The 18,141-nt window shown below is 42.6% G+C and overlaps 1 protein-coding gene across 5 annotated transcripts in view; it reads right to left on the bottom strand.

The window, feature by feature from the left end:
• Positions 1-18,141, bottom strand: part of INSR (insulin receptor) — a 133,856-nt gene that overhangs the window by 80,313 nt on the left and 35,402 nt on the right. For 3 of the 5 annotated variants that reach the window (XM_075902956.1, XM_075902955.1, XM_075902959.1), the window contains exon 2: positions 11,741-12,289. In XM_075902956.1, coding sequence (XP_075759071.1) covers positions 11,741-12,289 — 549 coding nt within the window. Of the gene's footprint in view, positions 1-11,740; positions 12,290-14,451; positions 14,540-18,141 lie in introns of all 5 variants that reach the window. The other 2 variants (XM_075902958.1, XM_075902957.1) reach the window with 1 other exon arrangement.

Raw genomic sequence — 18,141 nt, forward strand, 5'->3', positions numbered from 1 at the left:
TTGAGTATTGGCCTGCTAAACCCAGGGTTATGCATTCAGTCCTTGAGGGGACCATTTAGGGATCTGGGGCAAATCTGTCAGGGATGGTACTTGATCCTGCTGAGACGGCAGGGGACTGGACCCGATGACCTCTCAAGGTTCCTTCTAGTTCTATGAGATAAGCATATCTCCATATATTATTATTATCCCCCTTGCCCTCTGGCCAACATCCACCCAGCCCATTCCTGCCCCCTGGCCAGGCAACTTGCCCTCTGGCCAGACCTTGCACTGTCACCCCCTCCTACACCCCACTTCCTGCTCAGATCATGTACTCCCATCCCTAACTCATTCACTGGCAGCCCTGTCCCACACATTTAATGCCTTATTTTTGGCCCCAACCCAGAGGCTGGGGGGAGGGGGAGATAACAAAATCCACTAACCCTGGAATCCCAGAATAAATCTGGCCTGAGACCTCAAACCCTAGTCCTCCCTGCCCTTCGCCCTAGTATGGGACTGAAGCACCGGGGAGTGAGGTGTTTCAGTTGGGGGTCATATCAGTGAGGGTTGGAGGATTGTTTTGCTTCTCACTTGTGTGGTCCCCAACCGATTTTTCTGTGGGTCAGTAGCCTCCAAAAAAGGTTTCCCATTCCTGCCATAAAGACCATGTTGAAACCTTTTGTTGGACATATTTTACTTTATTTAAAAAATGAAGCCTGACCAACAAGACCCCAATTTGGGCCCAGACCCCATCTGGCTGTGGTATCATAACACTTCTGCATCCCCCCACACTCCAACCCTGAGCCCATCATACACCTGAATCCCCAGACTCCTGCACCCCCCCATCCCCAGTCCCCTTCCATAAGATTGACAGAAGACAGCCTGAATGTGTGCATGAAGCTGGATTTGACCAGTTATGATGTACACTTCAAAGACTTGTGTGAAAAGATGCAGCAGCAGAAGTCCCATTAAATAAAGTAGGAGTATAATGTTTCATTTGTGCGATCATTAATCATGTTAATTATCAAAAATATTAACTTGTATATTTTCAGTCATGAAAATGGGTATTCTTATACAGCACTCTGTTGATCACTTATTCTGAATTTTGATGTAGTTTGGCTCTTTGATTTGAAACGGTTGCTGACCCCCGATTGAAAGTCTTTGTGGGCCCCCTCCTTCCACACTCAGAGTGCCCAAGTGGGGGAACAAACGCCTTGACAAACGCTTTTGCTGAAATTCCAAACATTAACCCCTACCTCTTATTCAAATTCTTGCTCAAAGACTGCTCCTGCCCCTAAGGTTTTAGTGTAACAGGTTGATATATTCCCCCTTACTCCTGATTGTGGTTCACTGTTGCTATGCTACGTTAGTGAGCTGTTCCATTTCAGCTCTGAGGGGGCTGTGAATTATTCACAAGATGAAAAATTAGCCAGTCTAGTTCCACTCCTCTGTTTGCAGAGACTAGAGGGCAGACTCCACCGTCTACTGGATTAAGCATGCTAAAAGATAGTTACTCCAATATTTTCATTTTCAAATATTAAAATATTTGTAAATAACTGAGAATTTGGGCTGCTTTGCATTGAAAAACCCATAGTCTACTTGCCAGGATAAATTTAAAATGCCACTGCTCCATGTATATGAATATTCTCAAGGAAGGACTTTCATGTTACTCATGGCTTTCAAACACAGTACTAACCACTGGAATAAACTGCCTAAGGAGACTGTGGAATCTCCAATAATGGAGACTTTTAAGAGCAGTTAACACCTGTCAAGGATGGCCAAGTTGATGCTTTTCTCCTGCTATGAATGCAGGGGACTGGAGCGATAATGATTCTATGATTAGCATCACATGAGGCAGACCAGAAGTGATGCAGGAAACTAACACCCCCCTCACATAGGAATTCTTAAGCTTTTTCCTGAAAACCTATGAGCGTGTGCTCATCATAAAGGAAAAGTGATGAGATCACTGCCTGAATTATGAGCTCCATTGAAAGGAAAAACTTTAGATGCTTAACTTCCATTTTCTGGGGCAGTTGATAGAAATGCATAAAAGAAATCTAACATGTTACATTGCTATTTTATTCATGGTCACTTTACAGAAAAGAAAGGAAACGATAGAATTCCAAAAATGTACATTTCTTTCCTGTTCAGTCAGATTTTCAGAAATAAGTGCAAAAAGTAAGGCATCCCTCCAAAACATCACCACAGACTTTTTGTTCCTCCCTATAAATTGCTTATCTACTACAATCAACATAGAATCTAGGTGTCAGATACAGATACTGAAAGTGCCAAAGGATTCTACCTCAAATGGGGCTTCACTGATCCTGACACAGGAGCTAATCCTCCTCCTCCTATGGCATTAGGGAATGTTCTACACTGAAAGTAGCTTTTGGCAACAAGCTCTCTGTGGCTCAGAACTGAGACTTTGCAGAGGCAGAGAAGAAACAGGTGAAGCAGAGGGAGCCGTGTACCTAAATCTTCATGCTAATTGGAGCTCTCTAGCTGATGCCTGAAGACAACAGGCAACATCCCAGAGTCCATGAGCAGAAAGTGTTTTGTTCTCAATGGATCTTGACCCAAAAAAGCTACCCACTTATTTATAAGGAACACAGGGAAAGAGGGACGCCGGCCTATGATGTTTATACCAAGTCTTCCAAGAAAGGTTGAACAGGAAAGTTAGCAAAACGATGCAAAACACAGGGACTAAAATAAGTCACATATATTAGGTATGGAGAGCTGGTGAATACAGATCAGGAGAGAGAAAACAGCAGAACGTTAACTCTTTTCTAACCTCCTCCACTCGTGAGGCAGCCAGCGACTGCACAAGAGACAAAACAAAGGCTGCATCTAGGCTTTGAGATAGGGCCAGGATTGCTTGAAAACACTCTCAGTAGTTCTCAACACAATAGCACACTAAAAAAACCTGAGGGTAGCCATGCCAGCCCAGGCAGCAAGATGCACTAGCCACTCAAGTATAAGCCTACGGTGTCAGATGAAATAGGTATGTACTCAGGGCATGTCTTCACTACCTGCTGGATCAACAGGCAGTGAGTGATTGATCCAGCAGTGGTTGATTCATTGCATTTAGTACAGACACGATAAATTGACTGCCAAGCTCTCTCTCCTCAACTTCAGTTCTCCAGCATAGGCAGAATTGATGAGCATGTGTCAGATGTCGACTTACTACAGTGAAGATACCGCAGTAAGCAGAGCTAAGTACGTCAACATAGTTGCGTAAGTTAGATGGATGGCCCAAAGTACTGCAGATGAGGTTTCAGTGCATCTAGCTCAGTGTTTTTCAACCTTTTTTTTTATAAAGTACCCCTTTTCAAAAAAAATAAAAAATTACAAGTACCCCCAGTACCTACAGTTTTCAGAGACAAATTTTTTCTATCATTGCAACACATTTGTTTAAACAACTTAATCGTAGCAGGGCGGGTGATTAAATTTTTGAGTGTAAAAAATACAAAAATAATAAGGTGCCTGTAAAACTTAAAACAAAAATTCAGTTTTCTCCAAATTTCAGTTATACCCCCCAGACTTATCTCGAGTACCCCTAAGGGTACTCGTACCACTGGTTGAGAAACACTGATCTAGCTTATCCAGTCATCTGTGGCACTATAGCTAGAGTCTATTTTCAGTCTACTAACTTTGTCAGAGCTAGTACAACTATGTCTTCTCAAGCTGAGAATTGTTCACCCAAATCCGAGTCCAGACATACCCAAAAAGACTAAAATGGCATGCTAGAACATACAACACAGACAAACCTCTCCATTGTAGCAGCTGAGGCAAAGAAATGCTTGCTCTCTCTTTGCCTTGTTTTCTGTTGCAACAAGATTTATGTACCATGATGCAGCCTCGGAGAATTCTCCATACCAATTACTTGCAAGTCTTTTCCTTGGGCTGGGAATCTGTGCAATTGTGAGGAACTCATAGAAGCAAAGCTGAATGAGAAATGAGGATCTGCTTGCTGCAGCAGGGGAGAGCTTTTGGCTAGATAGAGCTGCATATACTAAATGCTATGAATGTCCTAGACTATTCCTCTTGTAAGCTCCCTTGACAGGTAAATGGTTAAGGAAAAAAATCAAAGTACAAAGTTGCACAGTGCAAGACTGTTAATTTTACTTTTCAGCAGATCATACTTTCTTAAAAAGTAATCAATTAATTCCAAAATTTATTCCCTCTCAGTATTATCTGTTTTTAACTCAGAATTTGGAGTTACATCATGGCATTCTGTGCCATAAGTTTTTAAAATGTTCCTTATAAACTAAACTGAATTAGTTTAGGATGCTTGGTCTTTTACAAGCATCATAGTACTCTTGAGCACAAACAGTGCCTGTGCTCAATAGAGGGGTGGGCTTGCCAAGGTTCAGAACAGACGCCCTACTAAGATTATCAAGTGTCAATTTCCATCTGGCATTTGTTGGGTGCGGTGAGGGTGGAGCCAATTCTTATCAGATCTCCAAATAAAAAGAGCACTTCCACTTCATGTGCTAAGAACTGGAAACATTTATTTGTGTTTAAAACTTTAAAAATATCTTACCCTGGAGATTGGCTGAGTCTATTCTTTACTGCTTCAAGGCCCTTTTCCCACACAAAGGTGATAAAACTAAGTTTATGGCTACAAAAATTCCCAGCACACACGAGTCACAGGAAGCTGTTGCTAAGTAATATTTCTACTTGAGTAAACAAAACAAAACATTTCCCACACACACCTCTGAACATTACTAGTCAGACACGCCTTGAAGATGTTCATGGTTTCAGAGTTCCTTAAAGAGTCATCAGGTGTATTTCACACTAGTTTATCAAATAAAAAAAATAACAAGTTAAAAATCACCTAGAAAAGTTAGATGCCTGCAAGTCACTAGGGCCTGATTAAATGCATCCTAGAATACTCAAGGAGCTGATAGCTAGAGGCTCAGATACCTCCTCTATCATCTTTGGAAAATCATAGGAGACAGGAGAGATTCCAGAAGACTGGAAAAGGGCAAATATAGTGCCCACTTATAAAAAGGGAAATAAGAACAACCCAGGAAACTACAGACCAGTTAGTTTAACTTCTGTGCCAGGCAAGATAATGGAGCAAGTAATTATGGAAATCATCTGTAAACACTTGGAAGGTGGCAAGGTGATATGGAACAGCCAGCATGGATTTGTAAAGAATAAATCATGTCAAACCAATCTGATAGCTTTCTTTGATAGGATAACGAGTCTTGTGGATAAGGGAGAAGCGGTGGATGTGGTATACCTAGACTTTAGTAAGGCGTTTGATATGGTCTCGCATGATATTCTTATCAATAAACTAGGCAAATACAACTTAGATGGGGCTACTATAAGGTGGGTGCATAACTGGCTGGATAACCGTACTCAGAGTAGTTATTAATGGTTCGCAAACCTGCTGGAAAGGTATAACTAGTGGGGTTCCGCAGGGGTCTGTTTCGGGACCGGCTCTGTTCAATATCTTCATCAACGATTTAGATATTGGCATAGAAAGTACGCTTATTATCATCGCAGATGATACCAAGCTGGGAGGGGTTGCGACTGCTCTGGAGGATAGGGTCATAATTCAAAATGATCTGGACAAATTGGAGAAATGGTCTGAGGTAAACAGGATGAAGTTTAATAAAGACAAATGTAAAGTGCTCCACTTAGGAAGGAACAATCAGTTTCACACATACAGAATGGGAAGCGACTGTCTAGGAAGGAGTATGGCAGAAAGGGATCTAGAGTTAATAGTGGACCACAAGCTGAATATTAGTCAGCAGTGTGATGCTGTTGCAAAAAAAGCAAACATGTTTCTGGGCTGCATTAAGAGGTGTGTTGTGAGCAAGACACGAGAAGTCATTCTTCCTCTCTACTCTGCACTGGTTAGGCCTCAGTTAGAGTATTGTGTCCAGTTCTGGGCACCGCATTTCAAGAAGGATGTGGAGAAATTGGAGAGGGTCCAGAGAAGAGCAACAAGAATGATTAAAGGTCTAGAGAACATGACCTATGAAGGAAGGCTGAAAGAATTAGGTTTGTTTAGTTTAGAAAAGAGAAGACTGAGGGGGGACATGATAGCCGTTTTCAGGTATCTAAAAGGGTGTCATAAGGAGAAGGGAGAAAACTTGTTCATCTTGGCCTCTGACGATAGAACAAGAAGCAATGTGCTTAAAGTGCAGCAAGGGAGGTTTAGGTTGGACATTAGGAAAAAGTTCCTAACTGTCAGGGTGGTCAAACACTGGAATAAATTGCCCAGGGAGGTTGTGGACTCTCCATCTCTGGAGATATTTAAAAGTAGGTTAGTGAGATAAATGTCTATCAGAGATGGTCTAGACAGTATTTTGTCCTGCCATGAGGGCAGGAGACTGGACTCAATGACCTCTCGAGGTCCCTTCCAGTCCTAGTATTCTATGATATGATTTAAAATCAATGCTTCTGTACAACTTGACTCAAAATGCACAAGAGCCTTACAAAATAAAACAGTTTTGAGTGTTCAGTACAAAATAAAACGGGAACACCTGTCAGCTTTTAACTTCCAGAGATCACAGTGGCCTAGAACAGTGTTCCCTCTAACATTTTCCATACATGAACAGAATGAGTTTTGTCTTGTGCACCAGTATTGAAGTCACATGCACTTGTTCGAATGGGTGCTACTGTGGCATTCAAGTTATTAATATCTTATATTAATTTTACAATATTATGGAAGAAAGACTACTGAAGCAAGGGATAATTAACAGGGTGCATGACTTTAAATGTTTGATATAAAAATCAAATAAAAAGAAAGTTAATGTCTGTTACCCATTGCCTAGGTCCTAGGACCTTTTAAAGCGCCAGTCTCTGGGCAACTGAGCCCTCTGCCCCTCCTCGGCAGGCCTGGGGGTGGCAGTGCAATACAGAACAATACCAGCCAGACACACCCAGGCAAGTCCCAGGCCACCTGGCATGCTAGGACCCAGGGGGCGCCAGGCGGAGCCAGCCCCGCTCACACAGCCTGGCCACAGGCAGGGAATTGCAGGTGCTGCAGGGACTCAGAGCCAGGGCAACCCACACTCCTTGCAGCCTCCTGGATCTTGGTTGCTGTCGCTGGAGACCCCCAAGCCCTGGCTTCAGGTGTGGGAGGTTCCTAGGGAAGGGGACATTCCTGCTGCTCTCCAAGAGACTTGCCCAGTGTAAAGACCCCAGGCTGACCCTTCTTGATGGGACCCTGAGCCCTGCTCCCAGGTAGCACGCCCCCCCTCGTAGGAAGATGATGAGTTCTGCTCCCCCAGGGAGTACCGCTCCTGAGGCCACCTGGGTGCAGTGCCAGGGCTGTCCCAGGCTGCTCTCCACGGGAGTGGCTGAGAGTCCCTTCCTGGGGCAGAGAGAAGCTGATGTCAGCCCCCAGGGTTTGCAAGAAGTGGGAAGATGGGGGGCAGCAACATGTGGGGAACCAGAGGGGGAAAGCCAGCAGGGGCTGAAGGGGGCAGGGGATAGAGCCAGAGGACAGTGGGAGCGGCAGGGACACAGGGGACCCCAGCCCCAGGAGCAGCCACTCTGCAACCCTGCTCCAGTTCCGGCAGCCACCCGCTACATGGCCCACCCTGGGAATGGCTGGGTAGCCACCTGCAGTCCTGGGGAGTCGGGGACAAGCAGACAGCTGTCTGGCTGAGCCCCCACTCGTCCACCAAGCCTACCATCATCACCACCAGCAGCTAACCTTGCACCAGCACACTGCTGCATGGCTCTGCTAAAGAGATGGACGGGACTAAAATTCTCTCTGCATGCCCGCACAAGCGTGCGCCCTAGAGGGAACGTAGGCCTAGAAACAAGTTCAGAACATTGCACACCTCCCACAAAAACAAAACTTGCATTTCCCAATAGTACAAATCACTTAAAAAAAAAAATTGGTCAGTATATGAATGCTGGCTTAAGTAGAAAATGCATATAACACACAAACACATGCAGATCCGTTTTCCCACAAGTCCCTTTCTTTCTCCCACATGCAACTGCCCTGAAACTAGGGATGTGAATGGGTAACCAGTTACCCAGTAAGCATCACTTTTAACAGGTGATGCTTTTCGGATAATTGTTAATCATTATCTGGGAGTAGCTCCCCATGCACATCAAGTTGGCAGCATCGCGTGGGAAAGGGGGGAAAATCAGTAGACTTGCGTGGGGAGGAAAAGGTGGGGAAGCAGCAATGGGATTCTGCCCCAAGAGAGGCTGCCGACTCCCAGTCTATGAGCCTGCACAGGCTCGGAGCCAGCAGCCTTCCTTGTCCCACTTCTGCCCCCACCCCGCCCTCTGCGCAAGAGCCAGCAGCCCCATAATCTGGCTGTGGCGGGCAAGGAGGCCACTTTAGCCCAGCAGGCTGGAACAGCCCCCTCGCCTATCCCAGTTTAACCAGTTAACTGATTAATGTTTAATCAGTTAAATGGGATTTTATATCCCTATCCAAAACATGCATTCAATCTAGAACAATTGCTCTTGTGCACAATCTTAATCCTGACTTCAGCAAGATGGAGATCTTACGGACAGATATTTCAAAAGTAAAAGTAACACCTTATAGATTTCCAACTTAAAAATTCTTGGCAAGTGTTAGTTATTTGTTTGAATGAGATTCAGAAACTTGGACATGTGCCTTGTGAATAGCTGTTTGCTGAAACTGAAGCAGAGTTGCCATGAAGCAGGAACCAAATGTTTTTAGTATTAGAACTGATAAAAATAAGAGTTAAGAACGTAAATAAAAAGAAACAATAAACCTGAAATGGGGTAGGGATGTGAACTAGATGAGGTGATGGGGAAAAAGGAAGTTGGCTTGGGAAGTGCTTGGAGTGTTGCTTGAGAGGCAAATTGGAGAGACAGAAGCTCAGCTCACTAGATCTGTTGTCTCCCTAGTAGTACCAGTTACACAAGTCTTTTCTAGGTCTCTGCTCCTCCTGCTTCCCCCTGCATTCCTGCTGGTATGCTGAGGTTCACTAGTGAAGTCTCAGCATGATAGACCTCAAAAGTTTGTCAGATAGGGTCTTCTCTGGAGGAAGCTGAGTGTTCAAAGCAGAACTAATCCAGGAAGCTTGAATCAAGCGGGGCTGGCAATGTGACCTGTAAAGACTCAGCATTCAAAACAATTATTTGCTGTGACTTTGAAAATTGCTGTTGAAAAGCAGCGCATGTGAAATCCCAAGTGCAAGAGCATAATGGTAAGTAAGTGAGAAGCGCCTGAAAGGTGAAATTTCACAAGGAGCTGTTCCTTTATTTGCCCCAAATGGAAAAATACTGATCCCTTTATTAGCAGCATACCTGGAAAATTAAAGCCCTGCTTGCACACTCCAAATATATAACTTTGGTAAGGGAAATTCCATGATGAATAGAAGTATTTAATCCATGCTCCAAACATCAATCACAGCATAATCTGAACCACACGGACAGCAGAGCAATTCCAGAAGGAGTGACAATATATCTTTATGGCTGGGTAACAGTCATAATCAGAATCAAGCCTGTTTATTTTATTCTGGGGAATGGGCAGGAATTGAGCAGTAAATTGTAAGCCTCAGATCCCTTAAAGGATAAGCTGCAAGGACTTTCCCGAAGTGAAAAGGGCCAGCGACTTTAAAACATGCTCAGAACTCACCACTGGGACCAGATTTTCAGAAGAGCACAGTTCCCATTCAGAACATTTCACTACATGGTGAACAACTTCAGTTCAGAAGGGGGAAGAAGTCTAACATTGTTAAGATAAAGATTTTTCTACCTCTTTAAAACATAAATGGAAGGAACATCATCTTAATAGCCTGAAAAAGTTAAGCAGTAGATAAAGGACCAATTTCTCTTCCTAGAGGCATATGAATCATCTTTGAGATTCAGTTGTCCCTATGCATGTGTATTTTCTATCAGCCTGTAGTGTCTGAGAGGAGACAGTTCTACCACACAGCATGTAACTCACTACAGCTCAAAACAATGAACAACAAAGTATTCACCAATATACAAGTTAGTCATGATGTTTCAGCCCAGGGAATACAAATAAGGTGAAGGAGGATTCAAAAATTATTTTATGTATCTTGTCTCTGCAGCAATAAAACAATTTTTTAAAAAGATTCCTGTATCTAGAGCAGGGGTTCCCAACCTGGGGTACGCATACCCCCAAGGGGTACGAGCAGCTTGACAAGAAGGTACAGGGAATATTTGGTAAATAACTAGATTATCCCAATTGAAATATTCCAAAAATAGTAGTGTTAGTGAAAAAAGTTGTGGATTCTAGAGTCTAGAATGTATTTCCTTCCATATTGAATTGGGGGTTCGGGAAGGTTTGCTAAAAGCCAAGGGGGTACGGGGACCAAAAAAGGTTGGGAACCCCTGATCTAGAGGAAATGACAATACCTCTACAAGTAGAAAGTGAGAACAATGAAGGAGAAAGAAAAGGGAAAGCCAACTTTTCAAACATTTAAATTCACACAGAAAACTAACAAAAGCATTTCCAAAGCACCCATCATTTTAGTATTTAAGCGCCTAGTACCAAAATGAAGAACCTGCATCAAATTTCATTTATTAAATTACAAAATGTAAACTGTAGCAAGTTTTATTTTATTCCAAAACAATAATCCTGAGAACCACAGATCAACTGACTGCATTTAATCTAAGCCTCAGTAGTTAAAACAAAAATAGGGTCTAAAGTCAAGCAGTCTGATATGATGTTCAAGTCCAGAAAGACAGGAGCCGGAGATGGTGGAGGGGCCATGAACAATTGTTTGAAGTCACCAGATAAGCCACAGAAATGCACAATATCAGATTTCAAGGAATTGATTATACAGTCACACACCTTAAGGCAACCTTGACTGAGGACTATTATGGATGGCAGAAGTGTAGAAGCAGTGAGTAACACATTCTGTTTGAGAAGAACTGTCATTTAATATTGCCATAGTTTCTGGGAAACTAGTGTACTTATTTGTTAACACTTTCACCACTTATGACTGATAAAAAATGCTTCACTTAAAAAAAAACCCACAACCATCTTGAGGCAGGCATGTGTAAGAGTATAAGGAATATCTGCTGCAGAGGTTTTGAATTCAAAGATAAGTCAGTCAAAATACAACTTATCAAGTATGCTTTTCAAGCTGGAAATCAATTACAAATGTTGCCACTCTAAATATTTTGACCAAGTTTTGTAAAAGGAAAATAAATTATACAAGGAAGTGAATGTGTGTAAGAAAATGAGTTTGCAAGCAATCTAAATATAGATTTACTTTTTAAAGTTACCATACAAACATAACTGAAATTTAAACGTATGTACAGTCACATTCTTCATTTGGAGAGCATGTACACACACATATTATTAAGCTGTTTCCATATTTAGAATTTCAGTAATTTTCTTTATAAAGGAAATAAGGTAACAGGTGGAAGAGGAGGAAGATGTTTTAGGAAGAAATTGCCATTAATTAGTCACATAGCTGGGGGAGATGGATAAAAAAGTTACAGGAAGAGATTAAAAAGAGAATGTTTAGTTGCCAAATATTCAGTGTGCAGCTTGCAGTATTAGCTGATATTTTAGAATGGGGTCTTTTTAAAAAGGAAGCTGTGCAGTAAGACACAAAACTTTTGAAAAATTAAAATGCAATACACTTTCTTTACTGTGCTCATTTTTAAATTTGAAGAAAAACGTAACTCCGCATTTGAAATAAAACATATCAGTTTATGAAGGAATAAATTAGTACTCAGACATACTGAACCGTAGCAAGGATGGTACAAGAGCTAACAGCAATTCTCAAAAAAAACACCACACCCCAAATCTCTTACTATGTATTCCTACCTCTTTGACAGTGGTCGTGAGTCCAGCAGCGTTCATTGAAGATGCCATTTATGACCGTAGATGGGCAGTTGCTTTTTCCTTTCACAGTGCCTGGACACACATCTCCACACTCTTTGTCATCCTTGTTGGCATCAAGGTCATTGTCTTCCACAGAGTCTAAAATCCTAGACCAGTCAATTGTGGACAAATAACACAGTTCATTGTTCTTCTCCATCCGGACTGCACCTCGAGTAATGTTCATCAGGTTATAAAGGCCAATCTCTTTCAAGTGAACCATCTCAAAAATGACCAGAGCATAGTTGAAGAAGAGATGAGTTCCTCGAATCACAGTGAGGTTTGGGAAAAGCCCCTTTAAACTCTCTAGCCCATATACCCGAAAGAGCAGTAAATAGTCTGTAATCATAGTCAATTTGGGAAAGCTGAACTCACGGAAATCTTCAGGCTTGGTTTTAAACATCAGCAATATTTGCAAGTGGCCCTCAATCACAGTGCAGTTCTCAAGCATATTCAAACGTGTCAGGTTATTTCGAATGTCCATGCTCCCGCAAACTGGAAGGCAAAAGGAACAGAAATAAGTAAGTGACAGCCTTCTAAAAAAATTATGTTCAACCACTTGTACAATACACCGTAGTGTCAGTTCATGACTGGGTACATTTCAAACCAGTAGGACTTAAGTACTACAAAATACTGCAGGGAACAATCCTGCACATATATGCCTATCGCTGTGGACTGGAAGACGTTCATAGGTCTTTGTCATCTGCGAGATATAGGGTTTTGTTTGCTGTGAACAGTGTCCATATTGAAGTAACAGTATTTAGACAGCCACTTGGCATTCACAAGAGATGAATAAACATCTATTCAGCAGAGGATATTTGGCACGTATTTAAAGAGAACACCATGCCTACATTTGGCAGGTTATGCCATTAATAGAAAAGGATTTAATGGGAGTAATTGGGCAACATGGCATTTTCTACAAGTTATTGAGGAAGTGAAAGAAATTTTGTGAAAATAAAAGAGCACAGACTATACTCTAGTTTGGCCTTCATTGAGGGGGTAATAATGATATTTCTACCAACAACTGAGAACATGAGGCTAAGTATTCCTTTTACATTACAGGTTATATCTCCCTAAACCGAGCCTCCCTGGTCCAGCTGGACCGCGGATACTCCTGGACCACAGCAGGATGGCAGCAGCTGGAGAGCACTGGTCCTGGAGACCCCCGGTCCTGGAGACCCCCAGCTAGGCCAGGACCCAGCTAGCAACAGGGAAAGGCCAATATCAGGGGACCTCCCCTGGTCTGGCAAATCCCCTCATTCGCAACCAGTTAGGTCCCAAGGGTGCTGGACCAGGGAGGCCAAGCCTGTAATTTATTTTGTTTTTACATTCCAAGGTTGGAAACGTTTTCCCTGAAATATCTGGTTAAGCATTTTATTCAACAGAATCAATAATCCAGAGAGAAAATTAACAATATGAATGATCATACATGGCTCAGATTGGAAGAAGTAAAACAGAGAAACATAAGACCAGGCACCAATGAAATACGGAACCAAAGAAACATGGGTGTATTTACAACTTTAGACACTGAAAAAAAATTCACCAAGAGATCAACTGTATCAGTTGGTACAGGACTGAGCAACAGAGCAAAACTTACAACTGACTGTCTTTTTACAGCACCAGGTTGAGAACCATAGTATCAAAACCCAGACTATCCACTGAAAAAGCCTACTCCTGAAATAAAATGTCTAGCAAAGCCAGAAAAAAACCCATTGCTGAAGTTATCCACCCAGCTATTGTATCAGAGTTCAAGCCTTCTGTCTAGCCACACTGCCAAGTGAACAAACCAAGCATAGGTTCTAATTTTGAATCTTTAGCTCAGTCCATCTCACCCCAAGGCAATAGGGGAGAGGATGCAGACACACAACCCTTGCTCTGATTCTTTTTTCCCTTTTCAGTCATTCCTGGCTGAAACTGTATTGATAACTACTCTGTTCCCTGTGACACAAGCTCTGACTCACCTGCACAGAATATACAAATGCACCACCTTGTTCTTAAAATCAGCTTTCCTGGCCAACTAGACATTTCAATCTCAAATCAAAGTTATCGTCCTTGTCTTTCTTCCCCTCTAGGCACTTGCTCCAGATGTTGTCAAAAGTCTCTCTAGACCTCTCTTCACCCCAGTATTCTTTTAGCACCATCCTACTCTGCCCTTTTACACAAACTTTCAACTGTTAATGCAAAATTATTCTCTCTACCTGTAACACCATGCTCTCTAGAACATTCTCCCTGAATCTCTTCCCCTCACTAACTCTCAATTGCCTTGCTAGTCTCATTGAAAAATTCCCCCCCCCCCCCGCCTCCAATCACGGTCATCTGGAATACAGTTTGTATGAACACTACATAAATAAATTGTGTATTATATTGAATTCTATAGGGAACCAGTATTTTCCATTGACTATTACAATGTCAGACCAATCTAGGGATGTTGAATGGTTTACCAGTAAACATACTGGAATGTTTACTGGTTAACCAGCCCTTGCCAGTGAACTCCAGCACAACCGGGAAGCAGATGTACCCATTGAGGGGACAGCAAGCCAGGTACCAGGACCCACGTCGAAAAGGTTAGCCATTATAATATTCCTAGAGCAATTACCTATCTATCAAACTATGTAAACAACAATGCTAAAACTAAAACAGTTATTAACAAAATTTACCTGTATTTCTATCTCCATACCTGGATGTACCAATATATCTAGCGGTGTACTTAATTAGCAATCTTCCAGTGCAGCTACCAGTAAATGCCTTTGAAAACAAAATATTGAGATCATGCAGACTTTTCACCTCTATTTTTAACAGAAGTTCATAATTTGCAATACTATCTCTAATATACCATCCAGAGCCAGTAACCTAATTCAATTAGCCTCTCTGCTGCTCTGATTGCATCAGAAACCACTGGAGCACTACACTCTTTTTTTTATTACTGTGAAAAGACAGTTTTAAGAACAATTTCAGCCTGTCAGTTTTAACTGAGGCCAAATCTACACTGGTAAGTTGCAGTGCAATATAGTAAATCAGTCCCCAGTGCTGTAATCCTGAGGTGTCCACACTAGCAAGGCACTTTGTGAGCAATAACTAGGACTATATAATCCTGGTTAATTTGTTAACAAGTTAAATGCTCAACCAGTTAACCCCTGGATCCCAGCGGCAGCCTCCCTGGTCATGTCCCCCAGTTTTCCCCTTCCCGTGCCTCGGGATGAGCTGTTTCTTGACGCTGTCTGAACAAGCCTGCATGCTGACATTCCCCAAAATATGCCATCTCTGACCCCCATACGCGCGCACGCACTCCTTGTCACCATCTCCCCCCTTCCCCAGGACTTACTGAAAAGCAGCTGTCAATGTAGCAGGAAGACCAGGGAGCAATTGGAATGGGAAACCTTGAAACTGCTGTGACGGGTCCCCCTTCCCCCCTCATACTTTATGAAATTGACTTATGGACTCATCTGCATAATTCAAAAATGCTTTGGACAAAATACCTCATGTGATCAATTTCAGTGTCTCAATCTGCTGGATCTGTAGATCTTATTTTGGCGTATGTAAAGTTAAAAATATGGGGTATGGAATGCTTTATAGTTTTAAATGTGCAAATGAAAGCCATCAAGGGTGTTTCTCTCAATGTCTGGGTGATCACCTGTAAACAGCCTCTTTTGTCCTTTGAGTCTAAGCAGTGGTTGTTGGTCTTATGAAGTCATGTGACCACCCCAACTGGTAAGGTCTGACCAGGAACTTTTCTATGGAAGGGGAGAATCTGCCACAGAATTTCTGCCTGAAAAGGAGGCTATTTAAGATTTAAAATGTTTCAGTCTTTTTGTCTTTGGCTGGCATGACACTCCCAAGAGAATGAACCAGAGGCCCCAGGGAAAAAAAGATCTTTCCTGGTTTGGAGGCTTAGGTGGAAGAAGAACAGTTTGTAATAAGTGTTAGAACTAGCTACGCAGGTTTTGTTTTATTTTAAATTTGTAATTTACTTTGCTCTACCTGTTTTCACTTGCAACCACTTAAATCCTCCTCTTTGTACATAATAATATCGATTGTATTTACTATCAAACCCGGTGTAAATAATTGTTACCTGGGGAGCAGTGTGTGCATCCCCCTTTCCATTGTTAAAGGGGGCTTACCTGAATAATTTGTTTAGGGTTCTGATCTCATTTGGAGGAGTGGTTTTCCTGGAAACTGGGCCCAAAACTGCATTTTCCTCAGAACTGAAGAGTTTCAGTGTCTGTATTACTCCTTTGGGGTGGAGAGAGCAGTGATCTCAGCTTTGTGCCTTGGCTGCGGGAGACCAGGAGACCTGGCCCAGCAGGGCAGGGTGGTGAGAAGCCCCAGAGAGCAAGGAAGTGGTTTTGTCAGTGGTTTTGTCAGCATGCCAGGAAGCACCCCCAAGAGGTCTTCTGTGACTGCACCCTGTCACAGCTGCCTTCCCCATATGGCATTGCAAACCCTTCCCAAAGCACCATGTGGCCAGCTGCACAGATGAATACCTACAACAGTGCACTGCTCCCTTTGGCACTGCAAAAGTTGCTAATGTGGACATGCTCCACCATCACAAGGAGCACAGTGGATACACCAGTGGTTCGTTTCTCTGCAGCGCTCTGTGAACAGCGCTGTAACTGCCAGCACAGACTTAGCCCGAGTCCCTTTAAAACATCAGTTACAGAATAAAACTTCAAAATTCTTTACATCAAATTCCATTCTTGAAAAACATTAGCCACAACTCAAATACCTCACTATTAGTAACGACCTTTCATGATCACTCCTACCTGTGGTCTTTAGATAAAGTACCATAGATCAGGATCACATCTTCCTACCTGAAATGGTTTCTATTAAACTGGAGTTATTAAACTTTTTTTTTTAAGCAAAAAAGTGTAAGATGAGGTCACATTAAACTTTTAGCTGGAACCGACCTATACAGCTGTACTGTAAACATGCACATTTATGGCACTACATTATAAAAACCTTCAATACAGAACTTTAGAAGAGAGGTATTTCTAGAATCTTGACCATGTTCACAGAACTGTTTGTGGCAAGCAGATAGTTTCCATTCCTATCTGTAAAGCACTTAATACAGTGCTAGCAGTGTGCTAAGGGCTAGAATCCTTGCTCTGGGGTGGCACAGGGGAGGAGGGTGTTTAGCATGCAGGCTTCCCCAGGGAGAGGAGACAACCCCAGCTCTCTCTCTCACCACAGCAGCTTGGGGCCAGGTGAGAAGTGCCTCTATGGCCACTAGTGCGGGCACAGCCAAGCTGCACGTCCCCAGGCTGGGGCAGGTCCAGGTTCATCTGTGCACTGCACTTCCCAGCCAGCGTGAGGAATGCAGCAAACTGAGCACGTTCCTGCACAAATCAGGGGAGGGCGGGTGCAAGGCTTGGGGGCAGGGGGGACGGAAAGAAGGGGTAATCCTGGATGGGGGTATGCCACCAGCCAGCCTCTTTTGCCTGTCTGGTGATTGTCTCTTCTGTTTTTATGAGAAGCAATCCCATTCCAGGCACATCCTTAGAGCCCTACAAATCCATGGATATCCAAGGCTAATTTTTCCAGATACAGATTTCTAGATATGGATGTGAATAGAAATTTTGTATCAGAGGCAGCAGTGTATGTGGTGGGAGGGGAGAGAATAGGCAGCTCTACAGGAACTGGTATGCATGGGGAGCTGTCTCCCGTCTTCCACCCCCTCAGCGCTACCGCCTCTGGTACAGTAACCGTGCATGTTAATGGAGAAACCTGGGCTTATCGATAAACTGTGTTCACATTCATATCCCTAGTATCCTGTGAATGTGGATATCCATGATGTGACTGCAGAAAGCCACAGCTCACTTTTGTGGATACAGATGCAGATACAAAACTTTATATCCACACAAGGCTCTACACAGCCCACTTTCCTGGCACAACCAATCCCTTACTTTGCTTTTAGTCATAAGAAGAAGGTGGAATTTGGTGGACCTTAGCTCTTACTGTTTAGGAAGAGTTATTGGACAGACAGAAAGACAGACACACAATCGCAAATACATAGCAGATTATTGGTAGCAGATTATTGGTGCAGTATCACTATATGGAATTTCAAGACTGAAATACTTTTCAAAGCACAAACACCAATATCTGAAGCATGTTCAGTCATGTTCATTTCGTGCATTTTTATTTAACTTCTGTAAGTCATGGGATTCATTTATCTTTGCTTTCTATCATGGATATATATCATCCCCACTTTCTACTTAGGTGTTAAAAAAAATTTCCATAGAATTGTAATTTAATTAGCTCAGACACAATAAATTTAGAAAACTTTTAAATTTGTGAGAATGCTCATCTCAGTAAAGACTTATATCTGCACGTGCAGAAATCACTTTGCAGTA

Source organism: Pelodiscus sinensis, chromosome 19, assembly GCF_049634645.1.
Source record: "Pelodiscus sinensis isolate JC-2024 chromosome 19, ASM4963464v1, whole genome shotgun sequence".
NCBI lineage: Eukaryota > Metazoa > Chordata > Testudines > Trionychidae > Pelodiscus > Pelodiscus sinensis.